The sequence below is a fragment of the Nyctibius grandis genome, chromosome 7 (genome assembly GCF_013368605.1).
Source record: "Nyctibius grandis isolate bNycGra1 chromosome 7, bNycGra1.pri, whole genome shotgun sequence".
Taxonomy (NCBI): Eukaryota; Metazoa; Chordata; class Aves; order Nyctibiiformes; family Nyctibiidae; genus Nyctibius; species Nyctibius grandis.
Window position 1 is genome coordinate 26,565,500 of NC_090664.1, and position 26,361 is coordinate 26,591,860.

Sequence of the window (26,361 nt, forward strand, 5' to 3'; positions counted from 1 at the left end):
TAAACTGTGGCATGGGGTAAGAACCAGCCAGAGGTGGTGGTGACAAAAGGTAATTTCATGAACTGGTTTTGTTCATGAAATTGCATTCATCACAAAAAGCTGTCTTTTGGGGCATTACCCACTGCACTGCCTCATGGCTTTGTCTGCACAAATCTCTAGTCACAAGGAAATGATGTCCAATTCTGTCCTTACATGTGGAAGCAAGACATTCAAGGGCATGTCAGTATTGGTAGGCTGTTTGGTACTGTAGGTATAAAACTGGAAGCCTAAATTACTGTCCATTTCCTCATCTTGCATATGTCACGCTGTTAGGCCTAGTTACAGTTTAGTGTGAAAGCAAACATTTATAGACAGTGTGTTCCTCTTTTTTGGAGAATGTATGAATGGAAATGAACCATCAATTTATGAATGTTGCACAGACAAGCATACATAAATATGTTATAATAACTTAAAACATGTTGTGTCATTTGCAGTGAGTCATTATAGAGTGATTATCTGGTATTGATGTTTGACTGGTACCTATGAATCGTAGGCACTGAATCAAGTATGATTCAATGTAATCTCTTCATTATTGTGGGTGGACTTCCCGGTTTTGGCTAGAGATACCTAGCTCCCTCTTTATTAAGAAGGCTTTTATAGCATTTCATTGATACCTGACAACAATATTGTGAGTGTAGGTAGTGGCCAGTATGTTTTGTAGCACCAAACTTTTAGGCAAATAACTCTTAAGCCTTTGGGACTTCATAACAATACTGTTCATGAGCTTATGGTCAGCTACACAAATTGAATTAGCAGCACCTTTGACAAGGTTAAATCCTATACGTCACTGAGAAGCAACGTACACATACTAACTAGAAAATTTAAAATAGCATCCTTTTACATTAGTAAGGTGCTGCAAATGAAATGCAAATATACTGTGTTGTAAATCCACTGTCAAATATCTGATTTTGTCATCATCGCAGCCATTGACAATGATGTGTGCATGCTTGCAAAGTGAAACCAGTCATTTCACATTGCCTTTCTCTGTCAGGAATGGCATCAGGAATAGATTATGTGAGTGTATTTGAATACAACGCTTTATGAAGAAGCTGATGTCGTTAAATAATTGAGAAGTTAAGAAAATGTTCCAGTTTGGCAGTTTTAGAGATAATAATAAATTTGTTTGTATTCAGTATTCTTACACTCTTGTCTTCCACCTAGCCTGATCGAATATGCATTGCTATTAAGAAAATAAAATTTTAAAAATCCCTCAATGTGCACATAGATTGTGTCTAGACAGTTTTATTTTGCTGAATTTGAAAATGTGGACATTTTAACTTAAAATTCAGCTCTTATTATGCTTCTATGAAGGCAATAAAAAGAAAGGAAGAGATATTTTGGTAGAAAAATAAATTCTTTCTTAAAAACAGTAAAATATTAATTAGCTTGAAGGCATAAACATTAAAATTAAAAGCAAGAAACGGGGTTTTATAATTTAAACTATTGCCATAGATCCCAGGTATATATATATTCATTCTGAGCTCTAACTGTTTCATGTGCTTACTGGTTTCTATGTAAGAAATGAAGCAGCTACCACGTTGTAGTCAATGTAGGAAATTACAGTTCTAATATTTGTAATGAAGAAACAAAATGTTTGTCATACTTTTAGGACAAGTAACCTCAAATTTATAAAGTTACAGTTTTTGAAATATTCTGCCATTTAAAGAAATACTTGCTGTGGGTGGGACAGCAAATGGGGTCCCTTATGGGGTAAGGCAATGCTTTTCATGCTGTATCAATAAATTGCTTCCTATTATTCAGAGAATTTTAAAATGTGTGTAATTTAAGTAAAACAATGGTTTTGAATGTGTTTAATTTTCCTCCCATTCAAATATGATCCAAAGGAGATGTAGCTGACAATAGATTTGCTTTCTCAGAAAGTTGTTCAACCTATGGGGATGTTTTTGGTGTGTGACAAAGCCAATTGCTTTTGCAATTAATTATACTTGTAATTTTGTGTTAGCAATAAATTTCAGGAATAAACCTCTCCTTTACCACGGAGTTACTTTAATAGCAACCAACGTGCTTTTCCAAATGCTTATTTGACTCACCTTTTCTTGTGTCATTTTACCTCCTTATCCTATTTTTCTTTTCTTGTCTATATAAATCATCTGAATTGCAGATAGCTTGTAGAACTTCTGTCTCAATTTTATGCCCACAGTGCACTCTATGTATGAATTATAATTGCTGTGTTCAAATATTTGATTTTTTTGTATAAATGAGATCCTGCAATTCCAATAATTATAGTATGTGTTAACTTCTTTAATTCTTTCATTGATAGATTTAAAAAAAAAAATTCAAACATGTAAGTAAATATTTTCTCCTTGTCTCTTTTACCTCTTCAGAATTTATAGAAAATTTCAGTACCTTTTAAATCCTCGTCAAGTTTATAGTCTTTCTGGAAATGGACCAATGCCAGGGTAAGTCTACAGTTAATATTATTACCAGGAACTCATTTAATAAAATGCTACATAATCAAATGAACAGACTGAGGGAGATATAGCATGTTTTGAATGTATCAACACTACAGACCTCTGAGTGGCTGTAGAAATTTACAGGTATTATTTGTTTACATGTACAAATAAAACTATGTATCATGTTTTACTGATAACCATGCAGTACTCTGTAAGAACTGTGGGATAAATTTCATTATATTTGCAGCTTTTACTGCTCTATCAGCAACCTGAGTTCCTGTGGGAGTTACTTCTATGTTACAAATATCAAGTAGCCTCAAAGACTGACCTGCAGGACATACATTTCTTTTACATAAACACATATGTGCACATACGTATGTGTCTGTGTAAAATATATATATATAGTGTACATATATATATTCTTATTCATGTCAGATATAGAATGTTGTTTCAAATTACAGTGGCTGCACACTCCTTATCAATTCCATAATCCTGTGGATGTAGTGGGCAGAAAATGACTGGACAGGCTAGATTATGCTGGCAGTGACATTTTACGGGGACTGAAGTGTTACCTGAACCAAGTGGTGTTGCAGGCACTCGCCTTACATACTTCTTCCATGATTCTTCGTGTTTTGCATTCATGTGAAGACAGGAGAATTTGCAGTATATCAAATACCAAATTTGCCACCTGAAATTGTCTCCTTTTTAAGTAGTGGGTACTTTGGTAGAAGAAAACAGGCAGACCAGCACTGAATGTCTGTTCTGTATATCATTTTGTATGTATTGGATGTTTTTTAGTTATGTCACTGCTACATGAAAATTTACATCAGTGAGAAGATTTGCAGAAGGATATTAGGAGATACATGTTCACTGACATGAAGTTTACACTGTTGAGTACTTTTTTTTAATTTAACCTTGGGAGTTTTTATTTGTTCAGACTTTTTTCCTTTTAAGTGGGAGGAAAATAAGATGAGGGTGGAAATGTACGTGGTTTGTGCCTTGCAAAGTTATATTTCAGCTGTGCATTCATTTATTGTGTTAAACTTGAGATGTGTATAGCACTGATGAAAGTGAAAAATGGATTGGGCTCAATCATTTTTGAAGTTAAGATTCTCAGGATATCTTTCACTATACAGTGGCTAATGTGCAACCGGCAGAATGGTGCAAAACCTGCTCAAAAAATGGAAATAATGACATGCATGATTTCTTTCATGCCTGTAATTTTATCCTGTACCTGAATGCTAGTGCTGTTTTATTACTCAAATGGTATTTATTGTTTGTGTTTTGTTAATGCTAGTCTTGACACATACGGAAAATTTAAGTGATCTTAGTCCAAAGAGTAAGTAGACTAGAAAAATGGCAGAAACTTATTTCAGGAATTTATAAGAAATTTTAACTGAGATAAAACTAGTAACCAATATTGTTTTACATATGGTATAATAGAAATGCCATACTAGGGATTGAGATGACAACTTTTAATACAACTGAAATATTTTTGTTCACATTTATCTTATTTCACTGAACCTTTTTTTTTAAAAAAAATCAAGCTTAAAAAAAAAAATCAAACCCCACTTACTGACTGCATTTCTGTCTGTTACTGACTTTCGGTTTTCATGTATCTTGTGATGTAAAGGAAAATGTATTTTAAGGCAGAAGCACAAGAGGGCAGTGTTAAGTTCAGACTGAAACCCTGCACTAAAACGATTTAAACTTGAAGCTTTTGAACCAGGACAGTGTTTTTCAGAAAATATTTTCAATTTCTCTTCCTATTAGGAATCAAAATAGTTGTACTTCAGAGTCACTTTGAAGAAATTTCTCATTAATTTTCAAACAGACACTGCATTTTATTAAGGTTGTTTTGGTATGTTTTTTATTCATTCCACAGAAATTAATAATCCTAAATTTCCAGTTTATCTCCTTCCCTCACTTCTTGCCCCTGGCAATACTATGTAGGCTGCATATAATTTGCCCCTTAAGCAAGCAGTTGAATAAACTCTGTTTTTCACTTACTAGTCCTTGTTTCCCTTTCTGCAAGGGCTGGATTGCCTAATAAAACCTGCCCATCCATCCCTCTGTCCACTCACTCATCCACCTCTGTAATGCCAGTTATACTGGACTGTCAATCAAAATGTTACATTTATTTAATATTGTCATATGTGTCATTTAGATTGAAATGGAACAGAGTGGGGGATTGTACAGCACAGAGAAAAACAAAAGTGTATTCTTCATGCCAGTTTTGGTTATTTAGTGGAAAAGGATAAACATAATGTCTATTTATTTTAAAGCAGTTATGATTATTGTAATAGATTTTAATTGAGTCTATTTTGATTTTTTTTTTTCTTTTGAATACTAACTTCAGACATGTTTACTCAACCTATAGAGTGTTTATAGTATTAGGATAGAATTTGCATGTTTTTGGTAGAGCTGAGCTGCCTGCTTTAACTCACAAGTTAATGTTTTTTATTTATGATGGTATTTTTCTCATGGGCTGCTGTCATCAGCCAAGATGATAGCATTCACAAGTTTTCTAACTTGAGTTCCAAACATCTGTGGCTAGCACGAATTAATATTTCCAGTTAATTTCTGTTGAAAATCTAAGTATCTCCTGTTTAGATAACAGGGAGAAAGACAAGAAAACTAGGAGACCAATAAAATCCTACATCTTAGGGGGACTGTGAAACTGATGTATTTTTTTAAAAAAGCCAACAGCTCAATCACTAGGTCTTTCGTTCTTCCTCTTCAGTGGGATAATCGTGTTCTTTCACGGAACTGTGTTGGAATAAAGGGCTCCTTAGCAAGCCGGAGCTGGAACAGGGTTAAAATAATCTTTGTTGAGAGGAAAAAGGGCCGCTAGTGGAGTCGCATATTTAAATTTCTTTGAAATCTGGAAATAATACATTTAATTTTCCCTTTCAATTCTCTCCCTCAAAAAAAAAACCAAAACCCAAACAAAAAAAAACACCCAACAAAACCCACACATCACACCCCCCCCACACACCTTTGGTAATATCAGTTATTGTGCATTTTATTATAAATATGCTGGCGTGTAGCAGGTCAACGGAAAAGGTTTTTGAACAAGTTGACAATGAAATTTAGTGTTGCTATCTGAATTTGCAATTACTTAAGTGGATGTGTCACCTACTTTCATAATAGATAGGATGGTACTTGGAGAACTGCAGGGACAGCAACAAAGATGTTTCTTGTAGCTTCTTAGCATGCGTAAGCTAAGGTTTTCGGAGCTCTTTGTGTCAAGACTCATGTACATAATCTATATAAAAATATGTACATGATGCAAATAAATTGCACAGCAGCTGACTCTCTGACATTGATTCCTTTCCAACAACAGAAAGTGACCTGCTGCGAGGCCTGAAAATCAAGGAGCTCTCAGCCAAAGGGCAACAGTACGCTTTAAACGCTGGTATAGTAATTAATGGTTTAGACATTCTTTATTTGGAAGCAGAGAGATACGGGTGAGCTGGAGAAACCCTGTCAGCTCCACAGCTGAACACAGGCATAAAAGGTACTCCACAGTTACAGGCTGCCACAGTTAACAAAGTGACGTGAAAATTGCCAGGCTGATACATTGTGTAATTTGTGCCTAGCACCTGTGTTTTTAGCCTTGAAAAGAGTTTCCCTGTTTGGTTGTTACATCCCTATAGGAGTCTTCTACTTCTGACAACAACTGTTATTGTGGATTTAATGATCTTGAAGAATCTGAAATTCAGTTATTGTTCACCTCACAGAGAGGTAAATAATAGCTGGATGAATGGCAGTCGAGCCACAGACCCACATGACTCTGTAGAGAGGTCACCATTTCACAAAGGCTTTGTCCCTCTGAAAAGGCTCCCGTTCCCTTAAGTCTATTATTTAAAATTTATGTTATTTTTATACTCTATAATAGAAATTATATCCACAAAAGTTGTATTTCTTTGTAACTCCCTTAAGCATTTAATTTGGAGAGCATGTAGTTTTTAAATTCTATCCGCAAGTTTACCTCAACAGGCCTTTTTAAATCTTAAATTCTGTCCACTTAAAAGATGCCCAAGACAGCCACACTGAATCCCTACAACTTACTCTGTGATTTAGTTGGGAATGTAATGCACCTGGGCCTTTACAACTTCACAAAGCAATAGGTCTATTTTGAAAATTATACTGTTTTCCCTGATTATTGGAATTGATTGCTAGAGCATTTCTTTGCTGCTGTACATTTGGAATATCCAGAGTATTCTAGGAAGACATATACACCAAGAATATTTTTAGAAGGTAATAACCACATAGTTATTTTCTCCTGAACAAAACCTTGAACCTGGTCCATATTTCTTTGGAAGAATTACATTTTTGCAAAAGAATGGCAAAGCAAGCCGTGGTGGGTTGGTTGTACTCTAATGATTAAAATTCCAGTTGTGCACCATAAATCAGTAGTACTTAGAACTCAGTGAGTCTTCACATGTGAAACTTCAATCTTGGGTTTAGAGATCTATTTTAAGCATCTGTTTAACAATGTTTTTACTTTTATGACACCTGTCATGTTTGCTGCATACATAGCACAATCTTTAAATATTGTAAATGTCACCAGTCTCCACTCCTGTCTCAGTCTAGGCTTCCAAAGTTGTGAGGCAGATTCATTCACCTCTCTCTTAACCATGGTAATTGTTCAGTAGGGAGTTTGCCACACACTTAACAGCCTTTGTCTGAAATCTATTTGAAAAGCCTCTGCTACAACCTTTAGCCTGCTTTGTAGTTTGCTCTTCTCGCATTCTTGAAATAGAATCACAGAATCAACCAGATTGGAAGAGACCTCTGGGATCATCGAGTCCAACCATTGCCCTGACACCACCATGTCAACTAGACCATGGCACTAAGTGCCATGTGCAGTCTTTTCTTAAACACATCCAGAGATGGTGACTCCACCACCTCCCTGGGCAGCCCATTCCAATGTCTAATGACCCTTGCTGAGAAGAAATGCTTCCTAATGTCCAACCTGAACCTCCCCTGGCGAAGCTTGAGGCTGTGTCCTCTTGTCCTATCGCTAGTTGCCCGGGAGAAGAGGCCAACTCCCACTTCACTACGACCTCCCTTCAGGTAGTTGTAGACTGCAATAAGGTCACCTCTGAGCCTCCTCTTCTCCAGGCTAAACAGCCCCAGCTCCCTCAGCCATTCCTCATAGGTCATACCCTCCAGACCCTTCACCAGCTTGGTCGCCCTCCTCTGGACTCGCTCCAACACCTCAACATCTTTCTTGAGGTGCGGGGCCCAGAACTGGACACAGTATTCAAGGTGCGGCCTCACCAGTGCCGGGTACAGAGGGACGATCACTTCCCTAGACCGGCTGGCTACACTATTCCTAATAGAGGCCAGGATGCCATTGGCCTTCTTGGCCACCTGGGCACACTGCTGGCTCATGTTTAGCCAGCTGTCGATCAGCACGCCCAGGTCTCTTTCCACCGGGCCACTTTCTAACCACTCTTCCCCCAGCCTGTAGTGCTGCATGGGGTTGTTGTGGCCGAAGTGTAAGACCCGGCACTTGTTCTTGTTGAACCTCATACCATTGGTCTCGGCCCATCTATCTAACCTGTCCAGATCCCTCTGTAGGGCCTTCCTACCCTCCAGCAGATCGACACTCCCACCCAGCTTGGTGGTATCTGCAAATTTGCTGAGGGTGCACTCAATCCCTACGTCTAGATCATCTATAAAGATATTGAACAGCACCGGCCCCAGAACTGAGCCCTGGGGAACACTGCTAGTGACCGGCCGCCAGTTGGACTTTGCCCCATTCACCACCACTCTCTGGGCTCGGCCATCCAGCCAGTTTTTAACCCATCGAAGAGTCCACCCATCCAAGCCCCAGGCAGCCAGTTTGTCTAGGAGGATGCTGTGGGAGACAGTGTCAAATGCCTTACTGAAGTCTAGATAGACTACATCCACAGCCCTGCCCTCATCTACTAAGCGGGTCACTTGGTCATAGAAGGAGACCAGGTTGGTCAAGCAGGACCTGCCTTTCATGAATCCATGTTGGCTGGCCCCGATGCCCCAATTGTCCTGCATGTGCCGTGTAATGGCACTCAGGATGATCTGTTCCATCACCTTGTCTGGCACCGAGGTCAGGCTGACAGGCCTATAGTTCCCTGGATCATCCTTCCGACCCTTCTTGTAGATGGGCGTTACATTCGCTAATTTCCAGTCAGCTGGAACTTCTCCAGTTAACCAGGACTGCCGGTAGATAATCGAGAGTGGTTTGGCAAGTTCATTTGGGGTGAATCCCATCCGGGCCCATAGCCTTGTGGGTGTCCAACTGGCACAGCAGGTCACTAACTGTCTCCTCCTGGATCATGGGAGGTTCACCCAGCCCCCCGTCCCTAACTTCAGGCTCTGGGGGCCGAGTCTCCTGAGGACAACCGGTCTTGACATTGAAGACCGAGGCAAAGAAGGCATTGAGCACCTCTGCCTTTTCCTCATCCCCTGACACTACACTACCTTCCTCATTCAGCAAGTGGTGGAGGCTCTCTGTGACCCTTCTTTTGCTGTTAGTGTATTTGTAGAAACTTTTTTTGTTGTCTTTGACTGTAGCAGCCAAATCAAGCTCTAATTGAGCTTTGGCCCTTCTAATCTTCTCCCTACGTGACCTGGCCACGTCCCTATAGACCTCCCAAGTTACCCGACCCTTCTTCCAGAGCAAGTAGGTTCTCTTTGTTTTCTTAAGTTCTAGCCTAAGTTCCCTGTTTAACCAGGCCGGTCTTTTTCCCCGACAGCTTGTCTTCCTACACACCGGCACAGCCTGTTCCTGAATATTTAGCAATTCCCTTTTGGAGCATGTCCAGCCTTCCTGGACTCCTTTGCCCTTCAGGACCGACTCCAAAGGGACTCGGTCCACCAGCCTCTTAAACAGGCTAAAGTCTGCCCACCAGAAACCTAAGGCAGAAGTTCTGCTCTTGCCCCTCCTTACTTCCCCCACTATCGAAAACTCTTAACATTTCATGGTCACTATTCCCAAGACAGCCACCGACCCGAAGAGAATAGTTCTCTTTTCTCAGTAACCCCAAAATAAGCTTTTGACTATTACAGTTAAGTTACTTCTGAACGTATGACATCCAGCGTCTTTACTCCACCCACTACCCAGCATATATTGATTCACTTTTCCCACAAATGCTTCTGTATTTCTTCTTCTGACTGGCATATACCTCTCCCAAATCTGTAAAGCTGCTACCTATCTTATGGGTATTATGCAGATAAAGCAAATTTCATTCTTGCAGGGATCATAGATTTGACACTGTTATTATTGTTCTATATCTGTATCAGAATGTTTTGGGGCCATCTACTGACTATAATGCTACACTCTAAAAATAGGTTGGTACACTTCTTAAGCAATAGTTAAGGAAAACCTAAGTTTTGGTTGGACAGGGCTTTGAGCAACCTGATCCAGTGAAAAATCACCCTTCCCATGGCAGGCCATATTGGACTAGATGATCTTTAAAGGTACCTTCCAGCCCCAACCGTTCTGTAATTCTATGATAGTAATGGTATTTTTGAGTGTGAAGTATATCATATGGACCAATGTTTTCAGTGTTGGGTACCTGACAGTAAAATGTCCCCTGTTTTCATGGAGTCCCTCAATATCCTGTGTGATCACACACTGAAGGACTGGGACCTTGTTTTTCTAAATGTGCCATCATGGTTTTTACCAAGCTTGTGATCTGAAATTGGCAGCCACCTTTATCTTTAGAAAGTATGAATGGAAAACAATTATTTTCAGCTGCAATATATGCACCTACCAGTTAACTTTTACACATTAAAATGCCATTCCAGGAGAGGAATATATTGCCCCATGCAATGATAAACTGGATTTATTGAAACTATTTTTGTTAGAGTGATTTGCTGGAATTACTGTCTCATGAATAGTGTCATTACAGTATACAGAAAACTGTAACTGAGAGTTGTAATGAGATTAAAGTGTGTATGTTGTCCAGTTACATGGCTAGCTCAGCTTGGCAGTCTAGAAGAGGAAAAACTGTGTTTAGTTTTCATTCATGTTCTCAAGTACATAACCATTTGTCAGGGATTGTATTTGCTTTATTTAATAAAATGACAACAATATGGTCATTACAATAAAGGAGTAAACACTGCAACAATGCAATTGCTTTCTCTTTCAACTTGATATTTTCCTATGGACAGTTAAGTTTAAGAAGAATCAGTAGAGAGTTGAACATCTACATTAATGAAATTGCTAGATTAAACCCAGCATTGTGAATTCCCAAGTGGACAAAGTTTCTGAGATATAGGGTTCACCTGCAAGTGTGAGATACTTATCAGATTGGTCCTTTGTCAACATAAATCTGTTAATGAAGGTTTAGCAGGCTCTAGTTTGCTTTGAGCTGGTGATATTTAGGGTGAACGTTTATCTTTCATTCACTTCCATTCACACACAGTGTAAGTAGGTTTAAGTCGCAAGAGCTGAAGTAGCTCTAACACCATTTAGAGTATTTAAAAGAAAATTTCTTCGATATAGGCAGATACTAAATTTGTTTCCCTTTTTTTGCGCTTTGATCTTCTCTGCAGTGGAGAAAGTTACCAAGTTAAATAGTATTTTTATATCGAATGGTAATTTGAAGTTTACCTTACATTTAGGTGATACCTATCCTGAGATACCAACATCACTGGATTATTCTTTGCTTGGGCTATTGACAGTTTTAATTTTTGCTTCCACTGTGAGTGAAGAAGACTGGCTGACCGATTTCACAGTGCTGTTATGCCACCTTGTGTGGCTGAGCACCTGAAATCTCTGCATAGTGCACTGCTTCAGGGTCTGAGAGAAAAAGTCATGGGCAGGTACCTAAATGGAAAGCATTGCAACTTATGTTTTAAAATAGTTTTACTGTGAGTGGGACAGGATTTCCTACAATAGTTCTATAAGAATAAGGGGGGTGGGGTGGTGGTGGTGTGTGTAGAGGGGTGTTATCTGTGCATAAATCAATTAAATGCATGATTCAACAGCAAATAGTTAAGTCCTCTATCACTGGGGTTTATTCATAGTTTCTCTGCATTCATATGGATTTGATGAGGTGAGTATGAGAAACTGAATTAGAGTAGTATAGGTAGTTGAAACAGTTGCCATCTTTCAGGTGGAAATGACTAATTTATCAGCAGAAACTCAGTAATTGCCTTTGTGTGTGATCCTTGTGTCTGGCAAAATAAAATAAAAGTAGGCTGATATCAAACACCTTCAGTGGTTTAAATTTATTTGTTTTACTTCCAGCAGATAGGAAACTGGATTAGGGAAGACTAAAACAGGTCAATTTACAAGGGAACTATGAAGATGAAGATATGTATTTATAGGTTTTTCCAGCTCAGTCTTATGACTGAGCCCATTTACCGTGTTAATTATGGACCATGGACTAAGAACTAGGTGTACGCTTATGAAATTTGTAGAATATGAAACGTTCGGAGATACTGTAAACAAAGGGAAGCTGCAGTTTAATGATATAAGAATTCGATCATCAGGCAAGAATTAGATGATCTTGACAATTTTGATAACAGAAATACAATCAAGTATAATAATCTCTTGTAATCCACATTTAGGGATTGGTTGTATTGACCTTTCTCAGTCGAAAGAAAAATGGTTAATTCTCCAGAATCATCTAACAATTCACCTAGCAAAAATATCCTGCTGTTTTAAGGCCTCAGTATGCAGACATATTTTTTCTTTGGTCTTGCTGTGGATTGTTAAAGCTGTGGCTTTTCATCTTTATTCCCAAATGTATAAGTTTTGTTTGTCCTGTGGTAGGAGATGTGAGTAGAAGTTCTGCTGTTCTTTCTTGTTGCCTTTTTGCCAGTGATTGAAGAATAGGTGTAACTTGGGTTACAGTCTGTACCAGGCTGATATTCTTATGTACCACTCCAGCTATGCTGACTTATGTTAAGTGATGTAGGAAAGCTTTTTACTATAATGTCTATAAAGATCAATTCTGTGTAAAAGAATATCTACCTATTCTCATATCCATAAATAAAAAAGGATTTTTTTTGTGGCAATATTTTTCTTCATTGAAAAAAAATTATCAAAATAATGTGTTGTATTAAATGATTCTGTTTGAATTATAGTACAAATTAATTTGATACCAATAAAAGACATGTTTTGAAGTTTCTGATTTACCTGTTTCTCATCTCCTGTTTAATTTCTGTCAAGGTTATTGACATAATTTCTGTAAACATTATTGATATAATGGACATTTGTCCTTTGTACTTTATGTCATACTTGTCATATTGTGCTATGTAAAGAGTAATCATCTAAATTGTTAAAAAATAATAATCATAGTTTTTTAAAAAGTAGAGATAAAACTTTTGAGGAAGAGACCCATTGTAAGCACTGTTTTATATTTTTATGTTATTTGATGTTTATTATATATACCTAGAAACCTTGTACAATTTTATGAATCAGTTCAAGAAAATAGGACTAAATTTTCTATTCTGGTCCTTTACCTTAGTCTGACAGTGCACAAAGCCTTTACGATGACTGACATTTTTTTTATTTCCACTTCAAACCACTTTTACTAAGTTCTTCTCCAACAATTTTTTTTTTCAAACCGTATAAAAATGTTCTGTGAATAAGAGGTAACAGGTGCAATTAAAACAGTAATTGACTAAAGCTATCTTGATAGGCAGTACTTATTCTTTACCTTAAGTTCTATTAAGAAATCTATCACATTTTTTCTTTACAATTAGAACTTTTACTGAGTTTGAATGAAACCTTATAAACAGAAAACCATGTTCCCTTCCCAACTCTTAATGTAGGCTGCACACTCTAATTCCATGAATGAGATTTATTTACATATGTAATTCTGTAGCTATATTTAATATTATAAATTAATTTGATTTTATAAATTAATTTGATTTTATAAACATTTACATTTGTTATAGTGTAGTTATATAAACTATATTTATATATGCAAATATACAATATAAGGTATATTATACTTTATTTTTGTGTATTTTATGTATTATTTGTATAATGTATGTATAATTTTTATATTTAAATTCAGAAAAAGTCATGTGAACTTAATGCTGTACTATGAAATTGTTTGGAAAATTCACTGTGTATGAATGTAAAATGCTCCAGCGGAAATATGAATGAAGCTTATTGAGAATTTTTTTGACAATATGGTTTTGTCAGATTCTTCAGTCTCCCACTTTCTTGTGAAGTTATACTGTTTTGATGAAGATTAAATATACAGTCAAAACAAAAAGAATGTTTGATAGCCATGTGGTGAGAATGCTTGTTTATAAAAAGGGAGATGGAGGTTTAGGTCAATGTTTTGCCTGTCTGGATTAATGCTAGCATCAACCCGGTACTTTTGGTGTGGGTTTTTTTGTTTGTTTGGTTGTTTGGTTGTTTTTTCCAGACTTTATTTTTGATATCTGTTACATGTGGTAGAAATGCTTAAGTATTTGTATAAGTTAGGACCTTACCATCATCTCTGGGTTATAATTGGATTTTAAATTAATCTGAAATACCCTCAGTACTGGAAGCAATATAATTAGATCTGCTAACTTTCTACAGACCCAACGCATTGGGTCGAAGTGGGAATGCTGGTGATGGGAGGCATTTGTCTCTTTACCAGGTCTCATGAAGTGACAGAGATACACATCTGTGGGCCAGGGCATGTCTCGGTGCCCACTCTTACAGTGGCAGGACATGACTTCCAGCAGAGGGTCTTTCAGCACCTATCCTTATTAAAAGATGTGTTCCCCAAGTGTACCCAGTCAGATTTGGTGCATGATGTTTTGGATCAGAGATCCTATAGCACTTGTCCTGCAGATGTGTGAAGTAGAACGTAAGAGGTGAGAAGAGCAAAGCAAGGCTTAATGCAGAATGAGTAAGCACCCTCCAAACCTTGTACTTGACACTTGAAATTGACTGAGAGCTCTTCTGAGTGGAGAAAATTAGGAGTGGGAAAACAATGTGATGGGCTTAATTCTGTGTAGCTTTGCTAACCTTGAAATTCTGGTCTAAAACTAATAGAACAAGAAGTTCACAGAATCACAGAATGTTAGGGATTGGAAGGGACCTCGAAAGATCATCTAGTCCAATCCCCTCCCCTGCCGGAGCAGGATTACCTAGACCATATCACACAGGAATGCGTCCAGGCGGGTTTTGAATGTCTCCAGAGAAGGAGACTCCACAACCTCTCTGGGCAGCCTGTTCCAGTGTTCGGTCACCCTCACCGTAAAGAAGTTTTTCCTCATATTTATGCAGAACCTCCTGTGTTCCAGCTTGCACCCATTGCCCCTTGTCCTGTCAAGGGATGTCACTGAGAAGAGCCTGGCTCCATCCTCTTGACACTTGCCCTTTACATATTTATAAACATTAATGAGGTCACCCCTCAGTCTCCTCTTCTCTAAGCTAAAGAGACCCAGCTCCCTCAGCCTCTCCTCATAAGGGAGATGTTCCACCCCAAGTTGTCCTGTTGTCTTCTACATCTTAAATAACATGTTTTGACCATTGTGTTTTCCATTTCCTTTTCCCATGCTCTTTCTTTTACTCTGTAGTTTTTCATGTGTTCTTTATTTTATCAAGAGGCCTAAAAGAATTTTTAAAACTTTCTGGGGAAAGGAACACAATTCTCCATGCAGCATTAGTTTCATGTGGAAAATAGCTTGAATTAAACACTTGCAAGCTATTGTACCTATTTATTTGTATTTAAGAATTTGGGTACAATGTACTAATTGTGCATTTATCAGGAGGTTGCAAACTGGAAATAAGATCTGGTCACTAGCATATAGAATATGCATTGAGATGTCTGTGACAATAGTGAGTAGAATATATTTGAATGTACATACACATATACACATATACACATATATATGTATACAGTAATGCAGCAAAATTACTAGAAGGTTTTTGTCTAGTCACAGTTTATGCGTAAGGACTAATTTCAGTACGTGTCAAAAGCTGTCCTGAAAAGATGCTTTTAAATTTAAAATATTGAAACTTGGAATTGTTTTAATGTATCCTCACTTTTCAGCATTATGGAACATTGGTATTGAATGAAGTGGATAATGAGGTGGTGATACTGTCCAGCACTCGATGGATATGGAAGCAGAAATAGCCAGGCAAATATTACCAAAGATATTTCACTTCTAAAATATGGTTTCTGGGATGATGGAATGGGTGCATTCAATCTGATGCTTACTCATTTTGTATTAAACCATGGTGCAAAGTTGTTTTTATCAACCACAAAATGCTCAGCTTATTATGTATTAGTGGACTATCAGAAATATGCTGCTTTCATATGCTTTTATAGCTAGCGCCTCACCAGGTAATGTTGTGGCTAATACATTTAGCTACCTTGGACTTTTCTATCTTGAGAGACTATGTATCCACTTACAACTAGGTAAACAGAGAATGTTTGCTGACAATAGTTTCAAACAAAATTTGAATTGAGACAAAGATTTGGATTAATCATCAGGTCCAAGCTATTTCTAGTATTAGTGTACTATAATAATCTTTGAATTAACAATTTCATATTACATTTTTCAGATAATGCAATGTTGGATTGTATTTGTCTAAAAAATGAATGTGTCAACAGGGGTGATTATTATTCCAAGTGTTCGTTTGCCATTTAGTATTAAATGAAATGTCTTAAGCCATAAAATGTTTACATAATGCACAATGCATTTATGGTAATTAAATATATATCTTAATTTACTATTTTTAGGTTAAATTTTTTCCGAGATGTACCTGATTTCAGAGTACTAGCATGTGGTGGAGATGGAACAGTAGGCTGGATTTTGGATTGCATAGGTAATAAATAGCATTTACATAGTTTTGCTTGACTCATGTTGTTCATTTTACTGCTCTTCCCTATATACCGAAGTATAGATACAGTTATTTCAAACAAGATCCTTTTCACTTAAATTTTTGCAATTTATTAGTTTGGGACATGATTGTTTTTAAGGATATTCCAAATCCCTAGACAAGTCCAGTGTTTGTAGTCCTCTGGATTTCCAGAAAGCAAGAAATTTAAGTCCATCTGTTTTAATTTCAGTTCAAAGTCTGTTCCTCAAACTGAATCAAATCTAAGTTGTTTAAGACCATCTACCTTAGCTCATTTGCTTTTCAGATACCAAATTTTCGTTTATGCTCCGTTATCCCCTATTGGAGATAATAGGCTAACAGGCATTTCAGTTTTGGAGTTCTTTCAGTCAGTTGGCTCTCAAGTCCTCTGTACAAGTCATTAGGATGGCCCAGAAGTCAAGATATTAGAGACTTAAACTTCTCAAGGCTTATTAGGGAGAATATCTTCCATCCACAAGGATGCCATGCAGTTATTTTCATCCATGAGGATGCCATGCAGTTATTTTCTCTTTCAGTGGTGTTATTTTAACAAAAGACTGCATTTTGTCGTAATAAAATACTATATTCTACAGTAATTTTTGTGATACAGAACTAAGAAATGATTTGGAGGATCGAGGCTCCATCTGTTTCATAGGTGCAGGAAATAGATTTTGAATGCTGCTGTTTAGCGAACAAAGCCCTTTGGCACAAGTTGTGCATATAAGGTTTAAGAAATCACCTGTTTTGAGAAACAGACACTTTCTAGTTGTATCTTTTCTTCCTTGATCTCCTGATGTACAAAGAATCTTAGCTGAGAGCAAAGCAAGAGAAAAAAAACCAACAACAAACCAACCACATAAAAAAAAGAAAAAAACCCACAAACTTTTTTCTCTACAATTTGAGACTTTTAAACTTCTTTTATTTATTATTTTATTAAATGTTAAATTCTCTTAAATATTTGCAGTGCACTGGTATTGTAAATGCTGTCTTCCTAAAGAATTAGAGAGAAATTTATAAATAACAAGATGTCCCTGCCACATCCATTGGATATATAAATTCCTACTGAGAATTGCTGATAATTGTGCATAATTCTATGAACAAAATAGCTGCTTGTTTAACTATTCAAGGATAACTTTTAAACTAGACATGCTACTCATTCCAATTAAATAAGGAATTTGATAAATTATATATTTGAAATATTATACCTGGGGGATATCTGCCCAACTTCCAGCTTTCAGAAAGGCTGTATTTCTTGACAAGAGTTTTCCTGTTGGATTTTGAGCAGAGATGCTTTGGCTTGAAATGCTAGAAAAGTACTGGTAAAGAGTCAAAAGACACTGTAATTTCATACAGTTCAATATATTATTTATTAAATACAAAATATTGACTTAAAGACTTGATCAAATAAATCAATGCTTATTTTGAATATCAGGTTTAATTCCTGATGGGCAAACCTCCTGGTGTTGGTTCCAGGGAGTTCTTGGTAATGGTGGTCAAGTGTAGCCACGAATCCAAGTGAATACACAGTTAAACACAAATTTGGTCACCCAGATGAAAAAGTACAAGGTTCATCTCATTATTCATGCCCTTGACTATTACTCTCTTGCATTCATAGCTGGGAATGGCAGAGCTGAGAGCAACAGAGAGCCCATGGAGTTCTTTCAGTCAGTTGGCTGTCAAGTCCTCTGTACAAATAATTAGGATAGCCAGAAGTCAAGACATTACAGAGTTAAACTTCTCAAGGCTTATTAGGGAGAATATCTTCCACACCACATGATCATTTATTTGGCATTAGAGGGGCTGCAGAGAAAAAAAAAAAGGGAATGTGTGATGATGGAAATTAGGAAGGAGACAAAGAGAGGTCAAAAGAATGAACTGAAAGTTTGGATGAAGAGTGTTTAAAAGTGTGTTTTGTGGGAGGTGTGGACCAAAATACTTTTTAAAGTTCAGTGAAAAGTAAAAATGATATCATGGAGGAATGGATGACAGCGAAGGCAGATTTCTAATCTTGGTTTGAAAAAAAAAATTTTTTTCAAATACAAGCTATTGATTGTAACTCTCAAATAGCTTTCAAAACGGTAAATTGATGTATATAAATAACAGGTGTATTGCCTAAACTTGGAAGGGGTGGAGTTTTGCAGCTGTTAATTGTGTCATCACTTTTTGATATCTTGTGATAACAATCAAGTAAATTAGGATTAAGGATTGAATATTGACTGGGGAAGGGGCTGCATAATGGAGTAGTTTGGTGAAATGCTTGTTGCTGAGCACGCAGCATAGTCTCATATACAAAACATGTATCACTGTCTTTCACTGAAACAAAACCTAACATAGTTACTGTGTCAGTAACATACAATTAGATTTTTTTCTTCCTTAGTTATGTTTTTCCTTCTTTATTCACAGAGAAAGCGAATTTGATTAAGCATCCTCCGGTTGCTATCCTGCCTCTTGGGACTGGCAATGATTTAGCAAGGTGTCTGAGATGGGGAGGAGGTAAACACAAATTAAAATACAATGTGTTATGTAATTAAAAGGAAAAAAATAACTTTTGCATCAAAGTCTTCTCTCAACATTGGGATTTCTTTTTTATGATGTATCTAAAGAACTGTTGTCACCTTTCCTCTTTTTGGAATTAGCTGTCTGTAAATGCTGTATGAAGAATTTTATAGATATTAAAGGTTGTAATCACTGGTCATACCTTGTTTGTAGTTTCTGCTGACACCAAAAAGGCTCCAAGGTGCAATGAGAGTAGTATATAGCTATTTGGTTGGCTTTTTACCGTTTGTATTGCAGTTTTTTCTTTGATCAATACCTTATAAAGGGAGTATTCTTAAATGGATTTTAATTGGGACTGTTCTGAAAGGGTTACTGAAAACAGCTAATAATGGGTTTGGAGTGGTTTCATCTTTTTAATATTCATAAATATTAAATGAAAAATGTGTCTCAGCCTCAGACTAGTTCCTTTGATCCACTCCCCTTCTCTTCTCCTCCTACAGAGGATTCCAGACAATAAGTGCTGTGGTGCTATTTGTCAGGAAATGAGAAGGCAAAGAATGCTGAAAGGAGAATGTATGTAAAGTCAAACCTTTAATACCCTTTGCATCCTTTCCTGGATGTATGGAGCCTTACTCTCTGCTCCTTCAGTAACTTATTGCCATTCAGGATTTACGTTACAGGATAACTTGAAGGAGACACAAAGAAGAAAATCTTAGGCAAGATTCAGTCTCTGGTGAAAGCATGTCAGTTTATGGGCTCACAGCCAGTTCTCTTTCAGGTCTCGGTTGGTTGTTTCGGTCGAAATGTTGTGTATTTGTTGGCTGTTTTTTTTGGAACTTCTCAGCCTTTGTAGATATCTCTTCCTTCTTCTGTCTCATCATAGCAAGTTTCCTTTCAAATGTATGCCTTCTTACCAGATAGTCTTTAGCAAGTTCTCAGTAGTTTCTGTGCTATAGAACTTCTTTGTTAACCGTCACGTTCTGTCAAATCATCTGAGGATCTCCTTTATTTTCTCTGTCATGACTAGTGATTATTTATTCACATAGTCTTAGGAAAGAAAAGAAGAAAAAACAACCCAAAATGCAATCAAATCACCCTTGCCTCACTTTCCAAACAGTTCATAGAGTAGAGTCATAGAATAATTCAGGTTGGAAAGGGTCTCAGGAAGACACTAGTCCAATCTCCTGTTCTAAGCAGGGTCAGCTATGGGAACATTTGATTACATTAGTCAGGACCTGTCCTTCCATTCACTTCCATTTATTTACCTTCTGTTTTGAGTGATTCCATCTGGACTAAAATAGAAAAAGACAGTATGAAAATATTCTGGCTTTCATCATTCTTTGCCCAGTTGCTTTGTGGTAGACAATGCCATAACAGATTTTCTGGAACTTCCATAGATGAGAGAGGAGACAGGGCTTCCAGAAACTAAATTGCTGGTGAGTGATCTCAGGGATACAGACAAATGGAATTGTGCATGCTGCTGTTATGCAGTGGTTGGCAGTAACTAACAAAAAAAGTGCTATACAACCATAAAGACAGATATCAGCAATGGGTTTTGAGCAGGAGGCTTCGAATGGCTTTGCTTGCTGAAACTGTTAATGACCCAGGCAGTACATATTGCTTGAATATGAAAATTTATTTCTGATTTGAAGAAGGAATGAATCCATAGATCTTAGTTATCTATTACAAAGTCATTTGGTCTGAATAGTATTCAGAGTTGATAATGCCACTTAGTAAAATCCCCACATGTTTTATGTATGCATACATGCATGCTGTATGTTGTTTACACACTACTGAGTATAGACAAGTTTTCTACTGAGTTTAGTATACAGTGTAGTGAACTACTACTAATAGTGAATTACCTAAGGACATGTGAGTGCTTCTTGGCAAGTAAGAGTAAGATCTCTCTACAGAGCAGGGTAAGGCTCAAAAAAGAAGTTGTTGAAAGATGGAAGAATGTTAGTTCTGCTGATAAGTCATAAGTCATGAATTTTGAATTTTGGATTTTTTATGCTAAACCACATTGAAACAATCGACAAAAAATGGTAGACAGCTTTTAACCTTTCAGTCTCTTGTCAGACTTTAATCAGACAAATATACTGTATGTCTTTTTCCCATAAATTTTGAAATAAAAGGAATTTAAATATTAAGATTAATTTAACAGTGAGATCATTTTGCAAAGTATAACTTTAGCTTTTTCGATAACTGCTATGAGCATTTGGAAAAATAGAGGGATTGTCAAGTTTTAAAGATCAAATTATTTTCTCCAGTATAAATCTGATACCCAGTGAAATTTGTAGAATTAATCTAGTTTAAATTAATTTAGCTGAGTGCAGAAATCAGCTTTGTATTTGTACTCTTTTAATGACAGGTGCTGAAAAATTGTCAATACTTCAAACACAGTCCTGCTTTTCAGGTCTTTATGCATAGTTTTCATTTTTCCAGTCATCTATAAAGAGAAAGAAAATGGAATGAAACTTTATTATGTTTGGTTAAATAACAGTTTTCATATTTTGCTAGGTTATGAAGGTGAGAATTTGATGAAGATTTTAAAAGACATTGAGAATAGCTCAGAGATTTTGCTGGACAGGTGGAAATTCGAAGTAATGCCCAACGATAAAGATGAGAAAGGAGACCCAGTGCCTTACAACATCATTAACAACTACTTTTCTATTGGCGTGGTAAGACTTATGCTTGTCCTTAAGTGATTTTCTTTTTCTGTTTTGAATAAATATTTACATTGCATGACTTCAAGTGAAGGATTGTTGGCTACAGATCATTTATAATGTTATTTTGCTAGTGAAATGAATACATAGATGACTGACAGCAATTTACATAAATGTACTTCCACACATTCAAACCAGAATTATTTTTCAGGACCTTCTACCTTCCCATTTATAAAGAAGATATTTGTGTTGTTCCTAATGGTTTATGAGCAGCCATAGCACTAAGTTTAGATCGTCATCATGAAGGTTCCATAAAAATATAAAGGAAAACTAATCACTTAATAAGAACTCTAAGTAACCTTTTCTGTTAGTAAACATAATCAGAACTGTTTAAAAGAACAGTGGCATTCTTTATTTTTTCAGGGCAGTTTTAAATAATAAAATAAAATAATAATATAATATAAAAAAAACCCCATAGGTATTTTCTTGGTTCTGCCTTGTGGGGATATTCACAGTTAAAATGAATTATGAGGAAAAGGGGTTTAAGAAGCTCTTTGGGTCCTAGGAACTGCATCTTCTGCTTGTGCTTCTCTATGGTTTCCTGTTATATCTGCTATCCACACTGCATATATGAGGGTAATTAGGCATGTCCAGTCTGACTGTTCAGCCTTTTGCTTTGGATGTGCTTTCAAAGATAAGCAGAAGGGAGACCTTGATGAGGTCCAAATTTCACAGATTGAATAGTTCATAAATGAGATTTTTAACTGGGACACAAATGAAGCCTAATTAACTTGGAACATGCACTCTGAAAGCTAGTGCTAGTTGTTCTGAAATCAGCTTGTTCCACATACATTACATGAATCTGTATATTATTATTTTATAAAAATCAAAATCCACTTTTACAGGATATCTAACTCTCCAATCCAGTATTTCAAAATGCTACAAAAAAGTATTTTAATGGGAAGTAGAACATACAACATTGTAAATCCAAGGAAATTAAGGATGTGTGCTTAGTTTATTTGATTGCTGTGCTTCAACATTAACAATATTCTGCCGCAACTTAAAAGGTTGATGAAATTTTTACATATTAATTGCAATTCTGTAATTTTCATATAGTGCCTATCAGTAACATGCAGAGACAGTATATTCCTTGAAAACATTCCGTGGCTTCCTGTACTGTGTAGTTCTAAATGCTGAAAAAAACAATTAATCAGGTCTCCCCAAAGTTAAGATATTTAAGTAATAAATTGTTGTTGGGTTTTTTGTTTTTTTTTTTTTTTTTTGCTCGTATAGTTTGGATTTTAGCCTCTGTTGTTCAAAGCAAGTGCAGAGAAGAACTAGATGCAACAGATATAACAAAAATTAGTATATAAAGGTACATAAATGCAAAGTATATGCACTAAAACTAGTGCAAAATTAAGTTCATAAGTAGGAGAGAAAGTGCAAAGGAAAATCTTTGGTTACAGGAAAAAAATACGATAGCAGAAAATGCCCAGCACATGGGGACACATTTATTAACTTTGTCAAAAGGGAATATTGATGCTAAAGCCTCACAGATGAAGAAAGAAAATGTGTTCTTCTAAGGAAGGAAGCAAGAAATGTGAGGGAAGAGGGATGAGATTTTACACCTGTATATTAATACAGTGCAATTTAAATGGTTTCTAAAATGTAGAGTACCACCACATGTAAAGACACAGCACAGAAACAGGAAATTGAATGCCAAGTAGATACTGGGACATCTGTGAATGTGCTAGGCTTCAAAGAATCCTTTAGCGTTATTCAAAGGAAGAAAACAGAATTGTATCAAGAAAAAAAGTTGAACTGAAATTATACAGTGACAAGATCATACTACTATTAAGGACAATGTAAATTACAATAGTAGAATACTGAAGGAAAATATCAGGCTCTACTTTATATGCCAGGCACCGTGAACAACCAGGAGACTCAGTTTTCAGTTAAAAACTTCAAATTCATGAATTTAATAACACTAAACTTATGATTCTTCACATAATAGAAATGTGAGCACCAGAAAATTATCCCAGGAATGGACAATGCAATACGCTGCATTGAGAAAAGCTTTAAAATTGTAAAAACTGCCAAGTTTGTCATTCATGGAAATATATAAAATACCTGTTTCTCCATTTTGTTGGTGTAAATAAGACAAAGCAAATGGAGAAAATCAGAAAGTGGATTTTAGACTTGCTAAAATTGTGTAATTCATATATTAGGTAGCATTCATAATAACTCTTGAAAAGCCGGGCAAAATGTTTGTCTATGTAAATGGACAAAGTACTCAAACTTGGCTACAACTGAAGTAAACCTAATTTCATAAAAGCAAAATTGTTTTCAGTACTTGGTGCCTAATACAAACTTTGGCAAGTACTGAGCTGGGAAAGCAACAATCTACAATCATGTTGCACACGAGTCCATAGCTGCTGATACCCAAGAACATAACTGGAGTCAAGCCTATAGTAAAAAAATACTAGTGCCACCTACAATGTTATATTAAGAGAAACCAAAAGATTGATATCATAGATGATGTTTTTCATAAAACCATAGAAAATCACTGAATCATCTATCCATTCCTCTCCCTAAGGTAGCATCAGTGGCACTTGCCTAATTCCTGACCGATGTTTATCCTGTTTGTCTCTAGAAATTCCCAATAAAGGAAATTTCTTTACTTGCCTGTGGTGACCTACTGTATTACTTTGTTGTCCTTACTCTGAAATATCTTTGACAAACCTAACCTAAATAGTTTTGGTGTAGCCTGGGCCCAGGTAATTTTGCCCTGTACAGAGTGGGGAAGGAAAACAAATCAATTCCATTCCTCTGTTAAACTTCTTATTTCATACTGGAAAGTCTATCAGATCATCCCTTAGTCTTGTGTTCTATAGCCTTTCTGTCTCCAATTCCTTAACCTTTCCTCACAGAAAATGTTTTCTAGACATCTGATCATATGTGTTGCTTTTATCTGTGTTCAGATAAAACGTGAGAATTCAATCCAGTTACTCCCTTTGGTCCATATCTCTCTGGAACTGTAGTGCTCCCGATTAGACACAATGCTGCCTTTGGTGGAACTGAGTGGAAAAGAGGAATTGATTCATGTCTTGCAGAGGATACCTTTATTAAGAAAAAATAGCCTTCTTAATGTTAGCATGAATTTCTTTATTCATATTTGACTTGTGATTCATTGTTAATTTCGGATACTATTCTGAAGAACCACTGCTTCATATCTTATTTGGGTTTTTCATAGGTGATTCTTCCAGCCTACATGCAGAAACTTACGCTTAATGGAATTACACCCTCTTAATTTTTACTGTTTCTCCAAGGCACTGTGAAAACTAATGGTAACCTACAACATATTGCACAGTGCCTCATAGATTCATGCCAAGTAATAAGCACAGCCTCTAATTCAATAAGGATAAAACCTGCTGTATGAATTTTGTAACAATATGGCAAAAATTGTATTTGACAACAAATGATTTCAATGTATACTTAGAAAGGCCAGAGAAACAAAACTCAATAAAATTGTGCTTGACATGGTCCTACTGACTTAGGACCATAGTTCAGGTTGGAAGGGATTGCAGGAAGTCATTAGTCCAATCTCCTGTTCTAAGCAGGGTCAGCTATGAGAGCAGGTCACATTGCTCAGGGCTTTATCCAGTTGGGTCTTAAAAACCTCCAAGGATGGAGATGACACAACCTCTCTGGGCAACCTGTTCTGGTGCTTATGATGAAAATGTTTTTCCTTATATCCAGTCTGAATCTCTTTTGTTTCAACTTACGTTCTTTGTCTTCCATCCTCCTATTATGTGCCACTGTGAAGAGCCTGGCTTTGTCATCTTGATAACCTCCTCATAGGTACTTGCAGGCTGTTATTAGATCTCTCTGAACCTTCCTCTTCCAGCCTGAGCCAGGTCATCCAGCCAGTCTTTTTTTTTTTTTTTTTTTTTTAACCTATCTTCCACCAATCAAGACCATAATATCCCATCTTGGATACAAAAATGCTGGAGTAGACAGTGTTCAAAACCTCACTGAAGTTGAGCGTGACATCCACTGCTCTCTCCTCATCTACAAATCTATTTTGTTTTATCATAGGCAGCAATCAGAAGGCAATTTACTCATTGGAAGGAAAATGATGCACTAAGTTGGAAAGGAATGTTTTACAGTAGTGTGTGTATGTGAAAAGTTTGATTAGTATATTCAAGCCAAAAAAGACATTTTTTTTCTACAGCAGTCTCAAACCTCTGATGTGTACCTAGGTGTATGTACTATACTAAGTACAGGGAAGAAAATAAGAAACAAAGTGAGATGAGTGAGTATGTGCAATGTTCAACCTGATGAAAGCACAAAGCATGGAAGAACCATACAAAGCGTAAGCCAAGCAGTGTATCAGTTTCAAAGCAGGAGCTAGAAAACATCTAAGAGCAATGTAGAATAAGATAAAGATTTTTCAAGTGCTCACATCCATCATTCTGTCAGGGTGGCAAGATACCAGGAGAGAAGATCCATCTGCTTCCCAATAACACTGGAGTCACTGAAACAAGCTGAATATCCAAGAAAAGTGTGTATTAAAGCAGTCAAGTCGTATTTGCTTTAAAAAAAACAAACAAAAAAACCCTAAAAAAATAAAACAAAACAAAAATCCCTCCTCAAGAATATAGTAGGACATCTGAAAATGAATGCTTGTCTTGAAAAGTCACAGATTTGGTGAGCTGAACAAACATAACTGATACTATTAGAGGACAGATAAGCAGGCATGATAGAGACAGGAAATATCAGGCCAACTGTGAGACAGTGGCACGTACAATTACTGATATATTTTGGAGAAAATAAAAAGTTCTTTTCCCCATAATCTACACAACCTGCTTTAATAGTTATACATTCATGCACAAGGTTGATATTATCACAGTGAACCTCA

The 26,361-nt window shown here is 36.5% G+C and overlaps 1 protein-coding gene across 6 annotated transcripts in view; it reads left to right on the forward strand.

The window, feature by feature from the left end:
- The window catches only part of DGKB (diacylglycerol kinase beta), a 336,656-nt gene that overhangs the window by 108,309 nt on the left and 201,986 nt on the right, over positions 1-26,361 (forward strand). For all 6 annotated transcript variants that reach the window (XM_068404614.1, XM_068404612.1, XM_068404613.1 and 3 more), the window contains 4 exons: positions 2,385-2,459; positions 16,160-16,245; positions 18,682-18,771; positions 21,295-21,455. In XM_068404614.1, coding sequence (XP_068260715.1) covers positions 2,385-2,459; positions 16,160-16,245; positions 18,682-18,771; positions 21,295-21,455 — 412 coding nt within the window. The remainder of the gene's footprint in view (positions 1-2,384; positions 2,460-16,159; positions 16,246-18,681; positions 18,772-21,294; positions 21,456-26,361) is intronic.